This window comes from Danio rerio, chromosome 24, assembly GCF_052040795.2.
Source record: "Danio rerio strain M-AB ecotype USA chromosome 24, GRCz13ab, whole genome shotgun sequence".
Classification (NCBI taxonomy): domain Eukaryota; kingdom Metazoa; phylum Chordata; class Actinopteri; order Cypriniformes; family Danionidae; genus Danio; species Danio rerio.
This window is the reverse complement of record NC_141044.1, coordinates 43,619,425-43,645,340: the sequence shown is the minus strand read 5'-3', so window position 1 is coordinate 43,645,340 and position 25,916 is coordinate 43,619,425. Positions and strand designations below refer to the sequence as shown.

At 37.4% G+C, this 25,916-nt stretch overlaps 2 protein-coding genes across 2 annotated transcripts in view; one reads left to right on the top strand and one right to left on the bottom strand.

Annotated features, from left to right (window-relative positions):
- Window positions 1–25,916, bottom strand: part of katnip (katanin interacting protein) — a 1,410,884-nt gene that overhangs the window by 207,504 nt on the left and 1,177,464 nt on the right. The gene's annotated exons all lie outside the window — the stretch shown is intronic.
- Window positions 2,718–15,996, top strand: smyhc3 (slow myosin heavy chain 3). The gene is given in 39 exon segments (NM_001136523.1): window positions 2,718–2,745; window positions 2,914–2,951; window positions 3,068–3,279; window positions 4,641–4,784; window positions 4,864–5,020; window positions 5,162–5,189; window positions 5,278–5,380; window positions 5,457–5,549; window positions 5,631–5,694; window positions 5,796–5,894; window positions 5,986–6,089; window positions 6,408–6,546; window positions 6,640–6,758; window positions 6,857–7,006; window positions 8,492–8,662; window positions 8,747–9,056; window positions 9,138–9,217; window positions 9,345–9,550; window positions 9,721–9,844; window positions 9,978–10,114; window positions 10,204–10,459; window positions 10,542–10,784; window positions 10,868–11,044; window positions 11,128–11,273; window positions 11,377–11,467; window positions 11,547–11,936; window positions 12,047–12,173; window positions 12,260–12,378; window positions 12,471–12,667; window positions 12,769–12,952; window positions 13,035–13,200; window positions 13,295–13,419; window positions 13,514–13,822; window positions 13,907–14,110; window positions 14,196–14,492; window positions 14,573–14,677; window positions 14,783–14,878; window positions 14,972–15,106; window positions 15,885–15,996. Coding segments are annotated over 37 exon segments (5,817 nt in total). The 5' UTR covers window positions 2,718–2,745; window positions 2,914–2,951; window positions 3,068–3,078; the 3' UTR covers window positions 15,906–15,996.

The window sequence follows — 25,916 nt, the reverse complement described above, 5'->3', positions numbered from 1 at the left end:
TAATCAACCCTTACTTGTCTAGGTAATTTAGGGCAAAAGAGATGTATGTGTGTGCTCTGAAATTGTACTTCAAGGTGATGAGCAGGTCAATGACGGGCAGATGATTGAAGGTGGAGTCAACCCTGAACAGCTGAGAATGGAGGGGTTAAGAGAGAAACTATGCAGTCTCTTCAAATGAGACGATATTGAATTTGTTATTTTAAGGCTTCGATGAATAAATCTTTCTCTGACAGTTTCAACGAAAATATAACTAGTTATGTTTTCTTAATGAAGACAAAAACCTTCAATCGGAGAGCAAATAAAAAGAGGAAAATCAGAATTGTCTCATTGTCTGATTTGAAAGAAGTAAGGTAAAAACAGACAAATAAATGCTATTAATAAAACCCACCTTGTGACCAGGACAACATTGTTTTCCCTCTATTGGACATGTAACGTCAATAAAGACAATGCAGCCAACAAGTGTGCCAACATCTATAACCAGATGCTCTTATTTATGTGCATAGAGCCCTTTACAAAGACAGCACCTGCTTCACCCCACATCTCAACATGAGGGCCGAGCTGTCCTCAGTCGCTCAGGAGCACTCAGGAAGAATTTCACACTGTTATCTTTATACTCAAGGGCAAACAGAAAGAAAATAAGTGTGAGCTGAGGTGAAGGTATATGTTTTGTTGTTTGACTGGTGCCAACAGCTTTAGTTTACAGTCCAAAGATCAAATCCATTTCGATATGAATACATGTTTTAAGGTCATTTCCAAAAACAATAATTGGTTTTCATTATGATTAAAACACAATGTAAATATCCATGAATTAACAGTTTTGCATATTTAGTTTGTCTTGTGAATTGCATTATGGCACCTTGATCTTTCCTCCAAAAACGTTTGATGTTGAAAGACTTTTGTTGACATTTTTAATAGTTTTAACTGATATATTGCCTATGTTGGCGTTGTAAATTATGGTTCAAAAACCTGATGATAAACTGCCAGCAATAATTCTATTACTTTACAAAGACTTATTTCTCTCTATATTGTTTTTTTTAATACAAAATATTGTTGGAAGCTATTATTATTTCAATAAAAGTGTTGAATTTTCAACATTAATAGTGAAAAAAGCAAAGATTAAAATCCCAAAATGCATCTCCCACTTGTAAATAAACAGAAAACACTTGCAAATCACTGATCTAATGTTAATTGACTGATAATATCAGTTAATTGACTGATATTGTTTTACAGTGTAGTTAAACTCAAGTGCGACCATTCACAAGGAATCTCACAGGGAGATCTAAGGAAGTGCCTTTGGAAGGGGTTTGTAATAAACACCCTTCAGACTGTTAGACACTATGGCAGCAGGTGTGAAGTGGTGAGCTATTAACACTCATCACACACTTCTGGTCCCTCCTTGTTAGTGTAAGTGTCTTGACCCCCAATCTTTCAATGCAGATTGACTGCTGGGACCCTGCTCTGAAATATGATACTGCATCTTAATACTGTATATCAAGTGCTTTGGAAATCCGTTCTCAATATATCCCAAACTTTAATATTTCTGCATCTGAAATGAAATAATTGTTTGATGTGATTAAATATAACAGCATTGACTCAGAATCTCTACAGAAAGGTCATTTGTTCTCTATTAGTGAATGTTGTTGGGTATATCATACAAGCTGTCGCTCTCAATCATGTAGAGGCACTCAATAGGAATGTCACAGGGATAACTGTATGCTCAAGTGTACAGTGAAGGAGACACATGCTCCATCACTTGCACAGAGCAAACTGAAATATTCACACCAGCTAGACACCGACCTTGATCATTACCGTCCAGTAAGTGTAAACCTGTGAGGCCTCTAGTGGAAAGCAGAGGAATTGCAGCAGTGTCTAGGCTATGATCTCTCCAAAGTAGCTGAACTAAAAGTAATAGAAGAAACCATTCAGAGACTGATAACATTTTGGATCAACCTTAAAATCTAAATATTTTATTGCATGGTTTAGTCCGTTTACAAACTGTGCTTTGAGCTTTTTTAATGATCTCTTTTCATTTAAATTTTTTTTTTTTAGTAAATTTGGCTTTACATCTGCATTCAAAACAAACTCATACTCTAATTTTACAGAGTTCAGTGTTTTAACTGTCACATCCTAATGGTGTTTCTTGTTTTTTTGTTGTAAACATCATTTTTCTCAACATATTTTATGTTCAATTAAGCTCTTTAAAGAGATAGATGACCCGAAAATGAATATTCTATCATCATTTACTCATCAATTTTTAACAATTTAAGCGTTTAGTTTTGTTCTGTTGAACACAAAATAAGATATTTTGAAGAATGTTGGGAACCTGTGGCCATTAATGTCCACAGTATTTGTTTTTCCTGCTATGAAAGTCAACGAAATTCAAGATATTTTCTTTTGTGTTCAGCAGAAGGTTGAGTAAATGATAGCAGATTGTTCATTTTTGGATGTTTAACAGGCAAAGGGAGAGTAAAATCAAACTTTGAAATAAGTTATAAGAACATTAACATTTGTTTTAGATTGTTTTAATAACCATTACTAACTGTGAACCTGGCGTGAATGATATACAATACCGGATTAAATCGACCCCCGCTTTTCCCCAGCACACCCAACCCATTCTTCCTGACCAAACTGAGCGAGCTGCATGCTTTGTGTGATGCCATCTACCATATTTAGAGGAACAATTGCATTATAAAAGGAGACATGAGACATTTTCATTTGTGTCATCGTTACCTTTCTTTTTGAGCGGTAAGAAATGACCTCTATTTGAAATTAACTTTAAAGTCATAGTATAAGAGCTCTTAACCACTAACTTAATGACAGAAAGGAGGAATTGTGTAGCCTTTTACTATAGTTATCTACTTCTGATTGTGACAATTGTTGATGTATTTTACCTTGTGTTATGTGTAACTACAGCACTGAACCATCAGTCTCAGGAGAAGAGAACAGCAAAAGTGAGCAGATTGTAGTCCTCCTCAACAAGATCATGTTTAACATTATTTAAAATATACATTGTTTACTGTCGATTGTCAAAATTATGAGAGAATCAAATGCACTTCTAATCCAACAGAAGGGTGAAAGATGGGGGATGCTGTGATGGCGGAGTTTGGAGCTGCGGCTCCGTACCTCAGGAAGTCGGACAGGGAGCGTCTGGAGGCCCAAACTCGCCCCTTTGACATGAAGAAAGAGTGTTTTGTTCCTGATGCTGACGAGGAGTATCTTAAAGCAACAGTTATCAGTCGAGATGGTGATAAAGCCACCTGTGAGACTTCCAAGGGAACGGTATGTTTTATTAAGCTCTAGCAGTTGCGTGGTGATAAATCAGACGTGTTTTTGATTCTAAAGATTGTGATTAAAATACAGGCTAATTGGGTTTGATTAGACTTTTAAGTATAATAATAATGCAAGAGCTGGAAATCAAAGGATACCCCTTCATTTAGAACTAGGGGGTGGGGGTTGCCTAGTGATTTCTAAAAATCTATTTATTTTTTATTAAACCATAAGACTTACCATATGTTATCCGTTACCTACTGCACTACTATATAGTAGCTTATAGTTAGTTCTATTGGATTGCGACCCCTGAGGTAATTACATTATATTACATTATATTACACAGCAATAGCGTCAGATGCAGCAGATTGATTTTATAACACCAGGTTAAACTTTCTGGCACATTTACAGCACTCACATACATTTTCAAAAATTAAGCAAAGAATAGACTTGGGTCTATTGGTGTGTGTGCACCATTGCATGCAAGGTTTCAGTATTTATAACCATCTCAGAGGATATTGAGGGTCGCAAGTCACTGGCATTGTTATTTTGGGGGTTGTGGGCTGAAAAGTTTGGGAACACCTGCTCTATATGTCCTGTACATGTTGCTGAATTGACAATGAAGCGGACTTTGACTTTGACTTCAAAAAATGACTAAAATCAAATTATACGTACACTATTAAAAGTGGTCCAACTACTTGCAAATGGATTAAAAGCAACAATGTGTAAAAAAATATTCAGGTAATGACAGTGTAAACATCATGAGATTAAAAAACAGATTTTATTTATTCACTTTTATTTCAATTTCCATATTTAGTTGATGTTACATTGTTATTGTATATAGTGAAGGTTTTAATGGTATTTAAATATATTAAATTCTTCAAGAGTCTTCGTTGGAGACTAGTTTGGGTTAGATTTAATAATGAGTTGAAAACTGATTCTGTACACTAAAAAAATATTCAAAGATGCTTCATTTAATTTGCTTACTTTTTTAAGTTAAGGGGTTGTAAACAATTTGTTTATGTTGAATTTAAACAAATAAATTAAGTTGAACATTACTAAATTTAATTTGCTTAAATTCAAAACAAATAAATTGTTTGCAACAATTTTGCAGACATTTTTTTTCAGTGTATAGAGATACTGCACTCTCCAGTTCTTTAATTTGTGTAGGAATAAATACAATGGTTAATCACAAAGATTTATAATAATGATAATAATGTCACAATTTCATGACTTTTTTAAAATTGAAATTGATGTGCAATCTAACAGATTCTACTTGTTAACATTTTCTGCTGCACCATGGCGCTCAATAAATGTATATGCACAGACTCTGTGATGTTGGTTTGAATGTCAGAGATCTCTTTCTCCCGCAGACCGTCACTGTGAAGGAGTGCGATGTTCACCCTCAGAACCCGCCAAAGTTTGATAAGATTGAGGACATGGCGATGTTCACCTTCCTGCACGAGCCTGCTGTGCTGTTTAACCTCAAAGAGCGTTACGCAGCCTGGATGATCTACGTGAGTGGAGTCTTAAAACACTCTCACACTCACTTTATGATGGAGGAGCAGATCTAAAGCTGCTGTCGATCTCTTCCAGACCTACTCTGGCCTCTTCTGTGTCACTGTCAACCCCTACAAGTGGCTGCCAGTGTACAATCAGGAGGTGGTCGTTGCTTACAGAGGAAAGAAGAGGAGTGAAGCTCCTCCTCACATCTTCTCCATCTCTGACAACGCCTACCAGTACATGCTGTCAGGTGCGTCACTAGTGGTTCACAGTTGAATGACAATTAACTTAAAATTCATTGCAACTTTTATCTAGTATTGCTGTTAGTCATACAAGAAAACTGATGGAAAATTTGACCAACAGTTCAACAATATTTGTATTGCCTTTTCAGACAGAGAAAATCAGTCTATTCTTATCACGTAAGTCTGATTATGCAGATCACTTTCTATGGCTTTGATTAAAAGACAAATGTGTAGTCTTTTGACATGTTTTATTTTGTACCTGAAGTGGAGAATCTGGTGCTGGAAAGACTGTGAACACTAAGAGAGTCATTCAGTATTTTGCCAGCATTGCTGCTAGTCCTACAAAGAAGGAGACCACTGAAAAGAAGGTAAAATGAGGAAATCAATTTAAGCTTGTTCTGCCATTTTGTCTGATGGCCAGTTGCTAAATGTTGTGTTTTCTAGGGTACTCTGGAGGATCAAATCATCCAGTGTAATCCTGCTCTTGAGGCCTTTGGGAATGCCAAGACCATCAGGAATGACAACTCCTCCAGATTTGTAAGTGAATACAATGAGAAAACTGAGCAATGGTTTTATACTTAAAAAAGAAAACATAATTATTCTCATCTTCCCAAACAGGGCAAGTTCATCCGCATTCACTTTGCTGCAAGTGGAAAACTGGCTTCAGCAGATATAGAAACTTGTAAGAGCACTCTTATTCTTAGTTACATGTTACAATAATAACCCCAAAATTAGATTAATGATTTAAAAGTAAATGTTCATCGCAAATAATCTTCACGACAGATCTCCTGGAGAAGTCTCGGGTGACTTTCCAGCTCAAGGCTGAGAGAGATTATCACATCTTCTACCAGATTCTGTCTCAGAAGAAACCAGAACTTCTGGGTGAGCAAAATCACACATCTAGTAACAAAACTACAAACGAAGACACGAAAAATTCTTGCATTTATCCTAAAAACGTATTTCACTCTCTCAGAGATGCTGCTGATCACAGCAAACCCGTACGATTATGCCTTCATCTCCCAAGGAGAGACGCAAGTTGCTTCAATTAATGACGCAGATGAGCTGATGGCTACAGATGTACGTATTAAAATACATTTAAAATAACTTAAGTTTTTTTTTTTTACATGTTTTAATTACAAGAGAATCAAATGCACTTTACTTCTAATACAACAGAAGGGTGAAAGATGGAGATCATGGCCATCATTACAGAAAAATCATATTTTTAATGATATTTGAACCGAGCATTTATTGTGCATAAGTGAATGTGTTTCAAATAATTGAATATATTTGCATATTAGTCAATGCAAGAATATAATGTTACTAGAGTTTCATTTAGCCTTTGTGTTATTTGTGGAGCTGCCTATGAAAGCATGCACAAACTAGTCTCAATTACAGGAAGCGTTTGATGTGCTGGGCTTCACCCAAGAGGAGAAGAACAGCATCTACAAGCTGACTGGTGCCATCATGCACTACGGCAACATGAAGTTCAAGCAGAAGCAGAGAGAGGAACAGGCCGAGGCTGATGGCACTGAGGGTCAGTATTAGGGGGAAATGTTGACACAATGCATTGGTTGATAAATTATTGATTAAATATTTACTGTCAATCATCTTCTCTTATTGATGACAGACGCTGATAAATCAGCGTATCTGATGGGCCTGAACTCTGCTGACCTCATCAAGGCTCTGTGCCACCCAAGAGTCAAAGTGGGAAACGAGTGGGTCACCAAAGGACAGAATGTCCAGCAGGTTGAGCTAACATCATGATTAAGATGCCTTTGGCATTAATGTTCTGTTATATAACAAATAAAGAATAATTATTAAGCATTTTAATGTATTTTGGACAGGTATACTATGCTATTGGTGCCCTTTCCAAATCTGTATATGAGAAGATGTTCCTCTGGATGGTTGTGAGAATCAACCAATCCCTGGACACCAAACAGCCTCGCCAGTACTTCATTGGTGTGCTGGACATTGCTGGCTTTGAGATCTTTGATGTAAGTAATTGATGTTTATTCCTATTAGTTGCTTTTCTGGATCTGGGGTCAGTTTAGGTGTGTGGTCTATATCTTATGCCGAGTTCAGACTGCATGATTTTCAAAGTAGTCGTGTCACAGATGTTTTCACGCTGCATGACTATCTGCGCTGGCGTTTCGTCGCTGCTTTGTTCACACAGCAAGATGGATCGGCGACAGGGGCTTTTACATTGCATGACTTTACAAGAGGAAGAATCGCCGACAGCTACATCCAAACTGCGTCTCAAAGCCAAAAACACGTCGTATATCTTTTGTTATTAACTACATAAGGAGAAAGAAGACTTTAATGGGGTAGAAAATGTACATATTTGCTCACCTGGGTTTGAAGGGAATTAGCAATTTCTCCTCCACTTAAGTTGATAATAAATTAATTCTTTTTTTAACTTTCTGTATGAAATGTCAAACAGACACGGGTGCTCCTGAGTCCTGTCAAACTTCCACTAGTTTTTCCTCAATTTAGTGGGTCCAAAACTATAATTAAAAAAATTCAACCTAAATGTAACTTCTCCCCCATCCTCCCACTGGCCTGCAGGTATACACACACACACACACACACACACACACACACACACTAGTGGATGCTGCTCTCTCATTGGCTGTAGGTGATCGCCGATGTTATTTTCAGTCAGAACTCATTTCACACGGCATGATTTGAATCGCCGGCTCCAGATACTTAAATACTTAAGACGATTCATCTGCGATTCTCTCAGATCACGTCTTTGATAGTTCATACTGTGTGATTTTCACTCACGTGCACGAGCACCGATTTGCCTGTGATTTCAGGCATTTGTCGGCGATTTCTCAAAACCTGTCGACGAGCCAAAATCGGGGCTAAAATCACGCAGTCAGAACTCGGCATTAGGGGTCATTCACAAAGAATGTGCCATTGCGTCTAAAAACACAAACGAATGGTTTATAAAAATGCAAAGTGTAGAGCATGAGGGTATCTAGACAAAGCCACTGAGCGATTCTACACAGAAGCTTGACCTGCTTGTCCTTGTGAAAGTGATTTATTGGGCAAATTCCAGAACAGAAATATTAGAGATATTTCAGCTGTGAGGAGTTCAGAGGCAATTAGATAATATATAATTAATAGGAACACTTTAGTTTAGGTAACAACTCTCACTATTAACTACTGGCTTATTACCTTCTTATTATTATATTGGCTGTATAAAGTGTATCATCTGCATGATCTAAAACCAAATATCTAAACCCAACTACAAACTTACTAGATATTATTAAGCAGCAAATTAATACTTTATTCAGCTAAAAGTCTTAGTTAAGGCTTTGTAATTGTACCTTCAAATAAAGTGTGACTGAAATAGATTGTGATCGTAGAGTAGATTATACACAGATTTGCATTAATTGTGACTTCCCGAAATTTCATTAAAAAAAACAATGTGTCTGTCTGTGGCTCTGTTTTCTACCCATGCTCATCTGTTCTAGTTCAACACCTTTGAGCAGCTGTGCATCAACTTCACTAATGAGAAGTTGCAGCAGTTCTTCAACCACCACATGTTTGTGCTGGAGCAAGAGGAATACAAGAAGGAAGGGATTGAGTGGACGTTCATTGACTTCGGCATGGACTTACAGGCTTGCATTGATCTCATTGAAAAGGTGAGTTTTTAGATTTAAGAGATGTTTGGTATTGGATTAATAGAGCTTGTCTAATTTGAATCCTCACCCTTGATTGTTTGCTAGCCCATGGGTATCATGTCCATCCTTGAAGAGGAGTGCATGTTCCCTAAAGCCAGTGATGCAACCTTTAAAGCAAAGCTTTATGACAACCACTTGGGGAAATCCAACAATTTCCAGAAGCCCAGGATTGTCAAGGGTAAACCAGAGGCTCATTTCTCCCTGGTTCACTACGCTGGCACTGTTGACTACAACATCAATAACTGGCTGGTGAAGAACAAGGATCCTCTCAACGAGACTGTTGTTGGATTGTATCAGAAGTCCACCATGAAAATGTTGTCTATCCTGTTTGCTAATTATGCTGGTGCTGAGTCAGGTATTGTTGTGTTGATGTCCTGAGATGAATAAATGTTTAATGCAGTGTTCATTTCGAGAAAAAAATGTTTCCTTTCAATAGCTGCGGAGGGAGGAGGTGGCAAAGGAAAGGAGAAGAAGAAAAAGGGCTCTTCTTTCCAGACAGTGTCTGCACTTCACAGGGTAATGTTCACATATTATGTATATACCACATCTGTTAAAAATAAATAATCATTTGCTTTCCTAAATCAGCATGTCAACCTAAGATATATACGGGCAGAATAATAGTAATAACAATATCTGTCTATAGGAGAACCTGAATAAGCTGATGACCAACCTGAGGTCAACTCACCCTCACTTTGTGCGCTGCATCATCCCCAATGAGACTAAGACTCCTGGGGCGATGGAGAATCCTCTGGTCATGCACCAGCTGCGCTGTAACGGTGTGCTGGAGGGCATCAGAATCTGCAGAAAGGGCTTCCCCAACAGGATCCTGTATGGAGATTTTAAACAGAGGTAAAATTCACTAACAAATACAAGTCATACTTAGGTCAAAAATGGACTTAATGGTCTTTAATGCAACCAGAGTTGACAAATTTACAATATTTCCCTTTTAAAATAGGTTTAGTCTTCAAAAAAAAAAAAAAAAAAAAAAAACTATTATTTTCCCATTTCTGGAACATCAGATATCGCATCCTGAACCCTGCTGCCATTCCAGAAGGTCAGTTCATTGACAGCAGGAAAGGAGCTGAGAAATTACTGGGGTCTTTGGACATTGACCACAACCAGTACAAGTTTGGACATACCAAGGTTCCTTAATAAAATGTCTGATTCTGTTTATTTATTAAATGAAAAGACATAACAACAACTCATGCGACAATGGTATGTATAAATGCTTACTTTCAAAGTGAAAGGTTTATATTTCTTTACAATTTTTTACAAGGTGTTTTTTAAGGCTGGTCTTCTCGGTACCCTTGAAGAGATGCGAGATGATCGTCTTGCTCTCATCATCACCAATATTCAAGCTAGAGCTCGTGGTCTTCTCTCAAGAGTGGAATTCCAGAAGATTGTTGACCGAAGGTATAGCTTTATGCATTTGTGATTACCTAGAAGAAAGCCACAGGTACATTTTCTCTAAAATATGTTAACGATTTTTGTGCCAACTGCAGAGATGCCCTGCTAGTGATCCAATGGAATGTGCGTGCCTTCATGGGGGTCAAGAATTGGCCTTGGATGAAGCTGTACTTCAAGATCAAACCACTGCTCAGATCTGCTGAAGCTGAGAAAGAGATGGCCAACATGAAGGAAGAATTCCTGAAGTTGAAGGAGGCGTATGCCAAATCTGAAGCCCGCAGAAAGGAGCTTGAAGAAAAGATGGTTTCTCTTCTCCAAGAGAAGAATGACCTGCAGCTTGCAGTTCAAGCTGTGAGCATATATCATGAAAGAAACTTAATAATAAAAAACATTTGGAAAATGAATACGAATAATGTTCTGTATCTGTAAACAGGAGCAAGATAATCTTTGCGATGCTGAAGAAAGATGTGAAGGTTTGATCAAGAACAAGATCCAGCTTGAGGCCAAAGCCAAAGAGCTGACGGAGAGGCTGGAGGATGAAGAGGAAATGAATGCTGAGCTGACTGCCAAGAAGAGAAAGCTGGAGGATGAATGCTCTGAACTCAAGAAAGACATTGATGATCTGGAGCTCACTCTGGCCAAAGTGGAGAAGGAGAAACATGCCACTGAGAACAAGGTTTGTTTTTCATTCTGATTTTGGTAGTAATGCTGCAGTTATGGTGTATTAAATGTCCTTGATACAATGCCACAATTCTACAGGTTAAGAACCTGACTGAAGAGATGGCAGCTTTGGATGAGATTATCGCTAAGCTGACCAAGGAGAAGAAAGCTCTACAGGAGGCCCATCAGCAAACACTGGACGACCTCCAGAGTGAGGAAGACAAAGTCAACACACTCACCAAAGCCAAAGCCAAGCTGGAGCAGCAAGTGGATGATGTGGGTAGTTTTACATTGTGTAATATATAAATGAAACAGGAATGACATTTGATGAAATGTTGAACAAAATATTGTCTTTCCAGCTCGAAGGTTCCCTGGAACAGGAAAAGAAGCTTCGTATGGATCTGGAAAGGGCAAAGAGGAAGCTGGAGGGAGACTTAAAGTTGACCCAAGAGAGTGTGATGGACCTGGAAAATGACAAACAACAACTGGAAGAGAGACTTAAAAAGTGGGTTTTAACAAAGGGTGAAATAATTCTTAAAGAATACAATATGCCATCTGAATTTTTGATGTGGTAACTAAGTGATAATAAAATATTTTTTTTAACACAGGAAGGACTTTGAGATTAGCCAACTCAGTAGCAAAATTGAAGATGAGCAGGCAATGGCAGCCCAACTCCAGAAGAAACTGAAGGAGCTGCAGGTAAAGTTCTTAATTCCTAACAAGAAACAGATGGATAACTAGGACCTCTAGCTGTAACGTTGATTTTCCTCAATATCAGGCCCGAATTGAGGAGCTTGAGGAAGAGCTGGAGGCTGAGAGAGCTGCTCGTGCCAAAGTTGAGAAACAGAGAGCCGATCTGTCCAGAGAACTGGAGGAGATCAGCGAGAGGTTGGAGGAGGCTGGTGGAGCCACGGCTGCCCAGATCGAGATGAACAAGAAACGTGAAGCTGAGTTCCAGAAACTGCGCAGAGACCTTGAAGAGGCCACTCTGCAGCATGAGGCCACAGCTTCTACCCTGAGGAAGAAACATGCCGACAGTGTGTCTGATCTGGGAGAGCAGATCGACAACCTTCAGAGAGTCAAGCAGAAGCTGGAGAAAGAGAAGAGCGAACTCAGACTGGAACTGGACGATGTGGTCTCCAACATGGAGCAGATTGCCAAGGCCAAGGTAATGAATTTTTGCTTGTATTTTTGGATTTGTAGTTGTATTTTGAAATCCAGGTTCTTAAACGTTTTATTTATCCACTATCAACTTTCTTGCATTTAATATCTATCCAGGCAAATTTAGAGAAGATGTGCAGGACCCTTGAGGACCAGATGTCAGAATACAGAACAAAATATGAAGAAGGGCAACGCAGCATTAATGATTTCACAATGAAAAAAGCTAAGCTGCAAACTGAGAATGGTATGTACTATGATAAGGTATTACTTTATTTTGTGCCTAAGATTAAACACTGCTTTTTGTAATGTAATGATTGTACTTCTTTCAAGGGGAGCTTTCTAGACAGCTGGAAGAGAAAGATTCATTGGTCTCTCAGCTAACCAGAGGCAAGCAGTCCTACACCCAGCAGATTGAGGACCTCAAGAGACAACTTGAGGAGGAAGTCAAGGTTTATTTGATTTATTTTTTATTCTATTTTTGCAACCATCATCTATTGCATTGCAGTGTATAGTCTTAACTGGACATTTCCAATCCTCATAGGCAAAGAATGCCCTGGCACATGCAGTTCAGTCTGCTCGTCATGATGCTGAATTGTTGAGGGAGCAATATGAAGAGGAGCAGGAAGCCAAAGCTGAGCTGCAGCGTAGTCTGTCCAAGGCAAACTCTGAAGTGGCTCAGTGGAGAACCAAGTATGAAACTGATGCCATCCAGAGGACTGAGGAGCTGGAGGATGCCAAGTATGAATAAGAAAACACTAACAGACCTGCAAAAATAATCTAAGCATAGATCAATCTCTGTAAATAAAAAAATGTTAATCATTTTGATTGATTGATTTCAGGAAGAAGCTGGCTCAGCGTCTGCAAGATGCAGAAGAGGCTGTGGAAGCTGTTAATGCTAAATGCTCCTCTCTGGAGAAGACCAAGCACAGGCTCCAGAATGAGATTGAAGATCTTATGGTGGACGTGGAGAGATCCAATGCTGCTGCTGCTGCTCTGGACAAGAAGCAAAGAAACTTTGACAAGGTGAACAAAAAACTGAGTGTTGAATAAAGTACCAATTGAGAACCATCAGCAGATGTTTAAAGCTTCTTTAAATAACAAACAGGTCCTAGCTGAGTGGAAGCAGAAGTATGAGGAGTCTCAGAGTGAGCTGGAAAGCTCCCAGAAGGAAGCCAGATCTCTGAGCACTGAACTGTTCAAGCTGAAGAACTCCTATGAGGAGTCTCTGGATCATTTGGAGAGCATGAAGAGAGAAAACAAGAACCTCCAAGGTTTCTTATTTGGACACAGACATACATTTCATTAAACTGAAACACTTCACTTAAATTTCGTGTTTTAACTAGTATAACATTTCTTAACAAACAGAGGAGATTGCTGATCTTACTGAACAAATTGGTGAGTCTGGAAAGAACATACATGAACTGGAGAAAATGCGTAAGCAGTTGGAGCAGGAAAAGGCTGAAATTCAAACTGCTCTGGAGGAAGCTGAGGTGTGTATTGTGTAGCGTTCAACTTTCTTTCGCCAACATAATTGATATTCATGGGCTGAAAAAGTCTTGATTAAACATTTTCACCAACTGACAGGGCTCTCTTGAACACGAGGAAGGCAAGATCCTCAGAGCTCAACTAGAGTTCAATCAGGTCAAAGCTGACATTGAGCGTAAGCTGGCTGAGAAAGATGAAGAGATGGAGCAGGCCAAGAGGAACCAGCAGAGAATGATTGATACCCTGCAGAGCTCACTGGAATCAGAGACTCGCAGCAGGAATGAAGCTCTCAGACTGAAGAAGAAGATGGAGGGAGACCTCAATGAGATGGAGATTCAGCTCAGCCAGGCTAACAGGCAGGCATCAGAAGCCCAGAAGCAACTCAAGGGTCTTCATGGACATCTCAAAGTATGAAGTGTCTTCATATCAAGATCTTATGATCCCTAACCCTAAAATTCAGAATAGCATTAATTTGTGAGCTTGTATTTGTAGGATGCCCAACTGCAGCTGGATGACGCTCTGCGTGGCAATGATGATCTCAAAGAGAACATCGCCATTGTGGAGAGACGCAACAATCTGCTGCAGGCTGAACTGGATGAGCTGAGATCCCTGGTGGAACAGACTGAGAGAGGAAGGAAACTGGCTGAGCAGGAACTGATGGACGTCAGTGAAAGAGTTCAGCTCCTGCATTCTCAGGTATGACACACCTGTATTAGTAAACTTCTTCTATTACACAACATCATCTGCAGACTTAATGAATGTCAACACTGTCCATGTTCAGAACACCAGCCTGCTGAATCAGAAGAAGAAGCTGGAGGGAGATAATACTCAGCTTCAGACTGAGGTTGAGGAGGCAGTGCAGGAGTGCAGGAATGCTGAGGAAAAGGCCAAGAAGGCCATCACTGATGCTGCCATGATGGCAGAGGAGCTGAAGAAGGAGCAGGACACCAGTGCTCATCTGGAGCGCATGAAGAAGAACATGGAGCAGACCATCAAGGACCTGCAGCACCGTCTGGATGAAGCTGAGCAGATCGCCATGAAGGGAGGGAAGAAGCAGGTCCAGAAACTGGAAGTCAGGGTAAGCAATTGTTTATTTTCTTACTTGTAATTAAAATAATAACTTTGCTTGACTAGTTTAGTTTCTTGCACATCTCATAGGTCAGAGAGCTGGAAAGTGAGGTGGAGATGGAACAGAGAAAGGCGAGCGAGTCTGTAAAAGGAGTCCGTAAATATGAGAGGCGCATTAAGGAGCTCACCTACCAGGTAGGAAAAACTTACCAACAATTTTGTCCTTGCTTGATATGATCATTTTATTCTTTGAAAACGTTGTATTCAACATAAATTAAAACATGTTGTATGTTTCCACAGACTGAGGAAGACCGTAAGAATCTGGCTCGTCTTCAAGATCTGGTGGACAAACTGCAGCTGAAGGTCAAGTCCTACAAGAGAGCTGCTGAAGAGGCTGTGAGTGTTTTTTTTCCACCTATCGGTGCCATCATACATTAATTTATGTGCCTAATTGTGATTTTCACAAATACTCTTGTTTGTATCCTATAGGAGGAACAGGCCAATTCTAACCTGGGCAAGTTCCGTAAGCTGCAGCATGAGCTGGACGAGGCAGAGGAGAGGGCTGATATTGCTGAATCTCAGGTCAACAAACTGAGAGCCAAGAGCCGTGATACAGGATCCAAGGTATTTGATTGTTATCAATGTTAAATGACTTCTCTGACTGTTAAACATCAAACAAATCACTACATAAATCACAGGAACAATCCAACGCAATCTCACGGCAATTCGTAACTTTTTGATTTAGTCGCTAATTTGTATGAATTCGTACGATCTAATTCATACTATTTAGTACGATTTGCTCATCACCCAATTACGGTTGGGGTTAGGGGTGGTGTTGGGTGCCACGCCACCTTTATAAAATTGTAAATTTTTTAGCCACTAAACTGACAAAAAGTAAAATACTTACGTTTTCTCGTGGGATCAGGCTGGAACAATCATACTGTGGAGACCTACCTCAATCACAAAGCCTTTTTTATTTAAATCAGCAAGAAAGCAATCTTAAAGGGACAGTATACCCAAATTTGATAGTTTCCTGGTAATTTACTCATACTCAAGAGGTTCTATTATATTATGCTTTATACTAACATATTATGACTTTCTTTCTTTTGTTGAGCACAAAACATGAGATTCTGAAGATTCTTGGAAAAAAGCAGCCATTGACATCCATGTTAGAAATAAAACATACTATGGAAATCAATGGCTGTTTTTTTTGTTTAAACATGATTTAAAATATATTTGTTTGAGTAAGAAAGGTAAACCGGTTTGGAACAATAGAGAATGAGTAAATGATGAATTTTAATTATTGGGTGAACTATTCCTTTACTCAAATATAATCATGAGTAAATAGCACATTTTGTAAAAAGTCGAGGATTAATCTTACGTTTGTTTCTCCCTTGAACAGAAAGGACATGATGAGGAATGAAGCTCTCCCATCTCTCTAACTCTGGTGTGAATCTCTCTTTGAATCTCATTAGTCTGTAGACCAATAGAATAAAAGCAATGTGCAAATGAAACTTCTGCAGCACTGTCATTTAAAACACAATTACAAAATAAGAGTGCAAACACTGGCTAAAGATTCACATTAATAAAAGAATGTTTCGAGAGGGTCAAAATATGGTGTACAGTAGTAATGAAAATAAAAAATGTCTGCAATGAAATTCACATAATAGAAAGTAAAATCAACAATAATTCAGTTTATTCTCCCCAAAATGTAACTACCACTAACTCTTAGCACAGGTTAATAAAAAGGTCAGACCACTGACACACTCATTCATTTATTTTCGGCTTAGTCCCTTTATTAATCGGGGGTTGCCACTGTGGAATGAACTGCCAACTTTTCCAGCATATGTTTTACGCATCGTATTCCAGCCGCAACCCAACACTGGGAAACACCCATACACTTTTGCATTCACACACATACACTACGGCCAATTTAGCTTTTAAATTCCCCTATAGCGCATGTGTTTGAACTGTGGGAGAAACCGGAGCACCCAGTGAAAACCCTCGCCAATACAGGGAGAACATGCAAACTCCACACAGAAATGCCATCTGACCCAGCCGGGGCTCGAACTAGTGACCTTCTTGCAGTGAGACGATCGTGCTACCTACTGCGCCACTGAGACCCCCCCTCCCCCCAACATACTGCACACAATAAAATATACAGTCAAGTGACTAATACACTGCTGACTTTTTCCAAAATGGAAATAAAAATCAATTCTAGCATCAACATTAGATTTTTGAAGCTTTGTGCTATTGAAAACATAAACAAACAAGGCGAGGGTCAAAAACACGGCAAAGCAAAGTTCACAATACTGTTTACAAGACTCAACAATGACAGTGTCAAAGAGACACACCTTTACACACACCTTGATGAGTCTGAGAAAATCAAAATATGCATCTCAGCTCTTAGAACTACATGCAGGGTTTATACACATTTTTGCTAAAAAATTCCATGACTCTCCAGGGACAAGTCAATTTTCATGACCGAATGTTTCATGTAATGTCTACATATATGCGGTAAATCATAAGAAACGTTTCAATTTAATAGAGCACATCATAAAACACGCAATAGTTTCAATTTATTTTTATATCTATGTAAAATAGATGATGCTTAAACATCACTGATAATGTGAGACCATGTTTTGGCCAAGAAAAGAAAAGAAGTAAAAAAATCCAACCTCCATTCCAATATACAGATATTTGTCAAACAAATTTTAGATGATGATAATACTTTGTTAAACTGCTTCTATTGTAAAGCTGCGATCACACTGCACTTTTCACTCCATAAACTTCCATTCATGGGTATGCGAATACGGCAGACCAGAAACACAAGCACCTTGTGTACCTGTGTAATCACATAAGGTAATTGCGTGAGACCAATAGAAGATCATTTAAAATGAGAAATTTAAAATATGGAGCAATCGCTCACTTTTATTACCGTGTAATCATATTGTTTAACCCCGCCCATTTCGTAGCGCCGTACGACAGAATTTCGCAAGCATAAGCTCTAGTGTGACCGCAGCTTAAGTCACTTTGGACAAAAACGTCTGCTAAATGACTAAATGTAAATGTAATTTCCATGACTTTTCCGAAACCTTTTGGGTTTTTCTGTTTTTCCAAAACTTTTCCAGGCCTGGAAAACACCATGTCAAAATTCAATGACTTTTCCAGGTTTTCCATGACCATATGAACCCTGTACATGGAGTAAATAAAAACCAATACTGTGTATTATTTATACACCATTGAATGTGGTTAGGGCAAAGCAGTGGCGCAGTAGGTAGTGCTGTTGCCTCACAGCAAGAAGGTAGCTGGGTCGCTGTTCGGTCCTCGGCTCAGAGCGTCTCTGTGTGGAGTTTGCATGTTCTCCCTGCATTCGCGTGGGTTTCCTCCGGGTGCTCCGGTTTCCCCCAAATGAGTGTGTGTATGAATAAGTGTGTGGATGTTTCCCAGAGATGGGTTGCCGCTGGAAGGGCATCCGCTGCGTAAAAACGCGCTGAATAAGTTGGCGATTCATTCCGCTCTAGCGACCCCAGATTAATAAAGGGTCTAAGCCGACAAGAAAATGAATGAGTGAATGAATGAGTGTGGTTATAAAGGAAGTCAGTGAAGGCTGTGACGTACAGGTTCATGTTGTAAAGCAGAAACAGCCACCGATAGTGAATTAGGGAGAAATAATGATAATCTGACAATGCATCAAAGTCAACGTTGTTAGTAATCATTCACACGTGCAAGACTGTGATAAAAGGTTTAAATAATCCAGTCCACAATTACTTTTCATATAAAAATTGCATCATTTTAAGTGTTTTTGTCACCAAATCTGTGACATCATTTGTGAACTTGGCAATTAAAATCCTGCAATTTTGTAAGTTTCATATATATATTATAGATATATATCAGGGTTCAACGCTAAGGATTTTTCCTACTGGTCTGATTGGGCCAGTGGTTCAGAATTTTACTTGCCCTACCAAAATTTTCACTGGTCCCACCAAAAACAAAAGGGAAGTAAATAGCTATTTTTAGCCGCATATTTTAAATATTGTGTCAAAAATAAAGTCTGTGAATCTTGAATTTCAATACTTAAAAAAAATTTAATAAAAGTGTTTTGCAAACAAAAAGAGCAGAGGAAAATGTGCAGGCATTTTATTGCGGTTCAAAATTATTTAACAAAAGGTGGCTGACTTGTCCAACTGACAGCAAACTTTGCAAAACATCACTTCATTTTTTTTGTCATGTTGTTCACACGAAAATGTCTGTTTCCAAGACTTTAGAAACAGACATTTTCTTTTAGCCTTGTAATTTGATGTTGCCATTTCTTCGCTGTACAGGTTGTCACCAGGTTACGGAAGAAAATAGCATGCTCAAAACATCAAATCAGAAAAGAGGAACCAGAAAGCATTATGGTGTTTACAATCCCAGAGAAGGTAGTCCTTAAAGACTTAAAAGCACAAACCTAAAATGCACGCAATTGACAAATAGTCGCAGACAAATTAAATGTTAGTGACAAGGCAGCACTGTCCCAATCGGGCCAGTAATGATCCTGTCGACTGCCCCAAGCGTCTCTTACGCTGCCCCTGGGCCACCGGGCAGTCTATATTGTTTAGCCCAGTATATGTATATTAGTATATAGTAGTATATAGTATTAGTGTGTGTGTGTGTGTGTGTGTGTGTGTGTATATATATATATATATATATATATATATATATATATATATATATATATATATATATATATATATATATATATATATATTGGTATATTTATAATCATTTCAAAAGGGGAGCACATTTGAACAGTGCACAAGGGTTAAGTAAAAATGTCTGCAATGAAGTCAAGATAATATTCAGTAAAATCAACAGTAATTCTTCCAAAATGTCCACTAACTCATATAAAAGGTCAATAAAAAGGCCAGACCCTTAACAAACTACACATGCTAAAATATCAATACAATCAAAATAAAACTTAACAAATATCCCGTTGACTTACCACATCCAGTGGTCCCATCACACAGAATTAAAGCTGAATTCTAGCATGTTTCGCAAGAGCTGAACCATCCAGTACAGAAGTAGTCAGTGTGTAGGAGGGATTTGCTGTAGCTCAAGACGATGCTTTGGCTCCAACAGATGTGTTGAATAAAGGAGGAGTCGAGGTCGGGAGGGTGTTGCTCAACTCTTGGAAGGATGAAGAAAGTGTGACAATTCTAACACTTGTCACTTGTGCTATATTAAGGGCTCCATAAAGCTTAGCACATTCTATATATGACAGGAGCCCATGACGCACATAAAACATCTTTAAAGGGCGTAAAGTATAGCTTGACAATGGCCATTCTTCATAGACACACATGCAGAGTGATGAATTGTAGCCAATGTGTGTTCAGTGAAAGGCAGCATTGGCTCTTGAGAGTTCAAGGTGGTTGAACAATACGTCAATTATGGCATTGTTCTCCCTCAATAGGTCATGTAACTTAAGAAGTACTGTAAGAGCATGCAAGTGATGGACGTCTACAGATGAGACTTGTCCTACATGCTGTGTCTCCGAGCATAACACAGCCATAAATGATCAGTTCATCGCAGAGGGACTCTCAAAGGAATTTAACAGGTTATCTTTGTCCTCAAGGCTAGAGTAAAGGAAACAATGCCTTGTAAACAAGACACCTTGAAGGGTGAGGGACAGCGACAGACATCAACTGCACTGTGTGGAAAATTACATGGGTGCTGTCTGTCAAGTTTTCAGCAGGGGAAAACATATACTGGTGCCTTTTTGTATTGAGATATAATAAAAATATATGTTGCACAGTTTTTATTATTGCATAATTAAAATGAAATTGTTTTGGTTACAAAGAATAGCTCTAAAAGGCTTATATGAACTTGTGCACATATACTGGATGTGCTAATCTGATAATGTGACGAGGATCAGGACAACTGCAGTTTGCATTTACCATCACCAGAGGGTGTCATTTGGTGATCCACCAGATCAAAATACTGAGCATCATATGATGGTTGCAACCCTGAGACCAGTAGTTCCATGCATATACAGTATTTATTAATCATATGATTAAAATGATATGACAAAAAAAAACATAAAAAGTTTAATTTTAAGGAGTGGCATATTATATTACACATTTGTTTTGTTGTGCTTTCTACTGTAATTGTATGTGTGTGTGTATATAATATATATATATATATATATATATATATATATATATATATATATACTGATAGCCATGATATATTTAAGTGATATCAGCAGCACCCGTGCAGCCTCTTTACCCTTTGTGTATTACTCCGCCCACATACAGCCAGCAAAAAGCAGACACTACAGATCTAAAGTTTAAAAGATGCTTGCTCAGCTGTCTACCGGTCAAAAGTTTGGGGGTAGTAGGATTTTTAAATAATTTAAAAAAAGCTTCACCTGCCCAACAAGGATGCATTTACTTAATCAGAAATACAGTCCACATTGTAAAATTGTGAAATATTATTGCACTATAAAATAACTGTTCAAAAGTATATAGTTTACAATCTAATTTAATAATTTCTTCCAGTGATTTTAATGATGCATTTTCAGCTTCAGCCTTCAGTCACATGATCCTTCAAAAATTACTCTAATATTAATTGTTGTAGTTAATGTTATTATGAATATAATTATTATTATAATAGTGATAAAAGCAGTAATGACTGGACTAATAATTTCATTTGAAACTGCATACAATAAGTAATAAATACAAAAAAATAAATACTGAACAATTTAACTTTTTTACATTTAATAAATGCAGCCTTGATGAACAGAATAGTGATATTTAAATTATTTTAAAAAAATAATAATAAATACTGACCCTAAACATTTAATAGTATTTAAATTTTAAAATACAGACAATGCTGACTTTATATTAACCTTAACCTTATAGTTAATTAACTTTGTATTAAAAGTAATAATTTTGTTGTCATTTAAACAAATATTTGTACAATTGGTATTGATTGGAAATTTAAGATACAGTACCCAAATATATGATTATTAGCAACCAACTGAAATACAAATTTGTAGCTTTTATTAAGCGACAAGATCCACCTATACATCTGACTAATCACAATACAGGCAAATGACATACAGGCTCATGTTTGGATTTCACATATATAAATGATATGTTGTGGCAGCATGGTGGTTCAGTGGTTAGCACTGTTGCCTCAAAGGACGCTGGTTTGAGTACCGGCTGGGCATTTTTGTGTGGAGTTTGCATGTTGTCCCCGGGTGCTCCAGTTACCCTGACATGCGCTGTAAGTGAATTGAATAAACTAAACTGGCCATAGTGTATCAGTCTGTGTGTGTGAATGTAAGAGTGTATGGGTGTTTCCCAGTAGCGGGTTGCGGCTGGAAAGGCATCAGCTGCATAAAAGATATTCTGGAATAGTTGGTGGTTCATTCTGCTGTAGTAAACCCTAATAAACAAGGGACTTAGCCGAAGGAAATGAAAATAATATATGTCATATGTGCAACATATGTCAACGTATTGCAAACATGGTGTTGGTTTCAACCATTGTAATTACAAATATGTACACCCATGATCATGTAGCCATAATTTTATGTTCATATACATCACATTTCTAAATAGGCATCCATGCTTACTACGACATGTTAACCTGCTCCTGTTGAATTTATTGAATGCGCAGAAGATGGTTCATTTAATAAATGACAAACTTTGAAATCTGATTTGTAGTAACTGCATGGTCTAAAGCAGCAGAAGAAAGGTAGTAGGGCAGCACAATATTTAAATCTGACATTGCAATATTTTGTTTTGCTGCAATATACATTGTGATATGAATATAATTTCACCAGATGATTTGAATAGTTCAATTTGGAAAGGTTGGGTTAATTTAGATCAACTGGGACAATCAAGTCTTTCTCCATGCTGTGCATCTTAATAAAATATAACAAATTACAAGCCTATATAGACAGAGCAAAAAATAAACGTTATTCAATACAGAAATTGAACAATCAAACATAAAATAACATGATCATCATCGTATAAATAGGTTAATAAATGAAAATATTTAATAAATAATCTAATCCTGCGATGTGACTATTGTGGATAGACACACTGTGTGATATCATTGCTCAAGTGGTATTTTGTTCAGTCCGAACAGGACGTCCAGACACAATGTGCTCCTGTTTAACCCAGCAGATGCTTTTATGACAGTGTGCCCACTGACAGAAGGAAGCTCACATTACAAATTTCATTTGCCATAAGGTGCCTCGGTTTCTTCCATTATTACTCTTGAGTGTTGATAAACCAGGGTGAGCAGACAGCTGAGAATGAGGCTCAGTGAAGGATGAGGGGACTAGAATAGACTGTCCAAGTGTTAAGACTAAGTAAGGTGCTTGTTGAGAGGGTGCAGAATAACTGGGGGATGAGAGGTCAAGGCAGGACCCAAACCTCACAAAAGGTCTTGAGTGACGGCTCACGCGGCTCCTCCACAAATCAACACTGCAGAGCTGACACTGCGTTAACACTGTATAGAGACACATCTGAGGCTAAGACTGTTAGTTTGACCTGCTCACCATGTTCTTCCTGTTAAGATGGAGCAATTAAAACAGACAGGCTGCTCGGCATTACCTTGTGCAAAAAGAGACTCGGTGCTGTAATATATTCAGGATACATTCACTTATGTAACTCATCTCTAATAACTGATTTCTTTTCTCTTTGCCATGATGACAGCACATAATATTAGATTAGATATTTTGCAGGATACTAGTATTCAGCTTAAAGTGACATTTAAAGGCTTTATTAGGTTTATTAGATTAGACAAGTCATTAGGGAAAAATAACATTCTTATAGGGGCTAAGAATATTGACCTTGAGGGAAAAAAAAAAACATACATAAAAAATATACATACATACATACAAACATACATACATGCACACATATATATATATATATATATATATATATATATATATATATATATATATATATATGCTCAAGCTGCGATGCAATTGTTGTTTGCTAGTTTCAGCTTGCCGCAAGTGTCATTTTGCGCTACGCTGTTTAAATAGCAAATGCATTTGCGCTTATATGTGCGGCCATAGGCGTTCTGGTCTAAAAAGGAAGGAGTGTTGAGGTGTATTGCTGGTGCGTTGCTATTTTGAGAAACTATAATAGATTTTTCATAAGACCAGAACAAAGCCGGTCTATTGTCCAGCGCAGAGCGCAATGATTGTGCGCCTCGCTTACACACTGCTTAATACACACAAGATGTAGAGCAATACACAAGTATCTTTACATATGAAAAATAATTTAAATATTAAGGATATAATAAGGATATATCTAGGATATAAATATAAAGGATTAAAATATTACAAAATATATTATTTTCTAGCCTACATAAATATAAAAACCACTGCCTTCATGTCTTCTTCATCTCTGGAGGCTTTTTCAGTTCATTCATAACCATTTGCTTTTGTATAATGTTATTATTATTAGCAGTATTATTTATTATATCCATATTTATACTTGTTTTATTGGAAACAAGCTTAGATTTGTCCACCTGTCAGGTTTTAGACCATATGGGGCACAGCATGTGTGTTTGGATATAACTCAGTTTTTTGAGCACACTTTGTTATTATTGTTCATTTATTCGTTTGCTGGAAATTAGAACTGAATTTAGAAACAGTTTTGAAACAAATATTTGCGCTTAACAAACTAAATTAAATATTTATAGACTAATTGATGTCTGTGTGTACAAGGTTTCCCTATCCATGAGACTGAAAGTGAAAGTAGATCATTTATCTCTCATTCTCGCGCTGTAGATGCTCTGTTTATCTGTCTTCTTGCTAATAAAACACTCTGTTTTTTCACTTACACTTACTTTACATCATGTAAATAGCAAATGCGCCATGACGCGACACAACTGACTCTTAAAGGGAATGGGAGATGAGATTGGTTTGTTCTCAAAACACACCTATAACTCATTAAAAAATAAACTCAACCCTTTTAGACCATGCACCATGGCGCAAAGCGCATTTTTCCGTCCTTATATTAGCAAAAGTGGATTCTGACACGCCCTGAATGAGTTTGAGCCCTGTGCTTTGCATTCTGAGCATGGACCGTCAAAATAGAGCCCTTAGACTTGCTCCAGAAGTAAAAATAATCTATATATAGGAAATACTGTAGAGATTTCCTTGCTTAAGGAAAATTAAGCTCACTTAATTTCCTTGCACTTGTGAAACATTTGAAAACAGGCTAATAATTTTGCCTTCAACTAGGAAACTGCACCGTTTCAAGCATTTGTTTTGAAAATCATCAAAAAAACTTGAGAAATAGGTTTTAATGATTGAACATGACCTTTCTATGATCTGTCACACAGTAACTGTGACTAAATTACTGAAAAAGTAAGGGATTACTGTAAATATTTAGGTAATCTACTTATAATGTCCTTGCCCCAAATACTGAATTCAACAGTTTTGTCTTAGTCATTTCAGAGAGCAGAGTAATTCTATTATTTGTTATACAAACATATTTTGTAGAATAATTATATTTTTCAACTGAAGGTTACAAGCTAGCGTTTTACAAACGCCAAGGAGTTCTTCGAATAGCCCAGTTGGAAAAGATTTTTTATTTGCCCTATCAAACTTTTTAAAAATAATTTAATAAATTTAATAATACAATGATAATAATTTAACAATTAAAAATGTAATATTTTAGTTAATTCTGACTTTTAGTTAATTCTGACTAAAATGTTAAATGTTGTTAAAATAAGCAAGCTCTAGTTGCATACATAAACTTCATTCCAACAATATTTCTTAAAAAAAAAAAAAAAAAAAAAAAGCAGAAAAATGTTTTAAAAAACTATAATACATAAACAGCAGTATGCACAACAGGACTGCTTCCTCAGCAGTAAATACACAAAATTTAAACAACTGGAAAATGATTAAACCAATATGATAAATAGAGTTAAAAATGTTGTTCTTAAATAAAAAGTTAAAAGTATAATTGAGATAAGTTTTTAATGATTAGATGTGTGTTGGCCAGAATGGGTAGCTAAACATGAACAAAGAAAACTAAGACCTGCTAAAACAAAACATTTCTGTAGATTTAAGACTTTTTAAGGCCTAAAAGACCGCACTACCCCCTGATATTTTACCCCGATTTCCAACATTTCCTATATTTATTTTATTTCCTCTAATATTTGTTTTTCTGGAGAAAGTCTTATTTGTTTTATTTCAGAATAAAAGCAGTTTTATATGATTTTAAAAAGCCATTTTAAGGTCAATATTATTAGCCTCCTTAAGCAATATTTGTTTTGGATTGACAATGATTTCCCTAATTAACTTCACCCTAATTATCCTAGTGAAGCCTTTAAATGTCACTTTAAGCTGTATAGAAGTGTCTTGAAGAATATCTAGTCTAATATTATTTACTGTCATCATGACAGAGAAAATAAA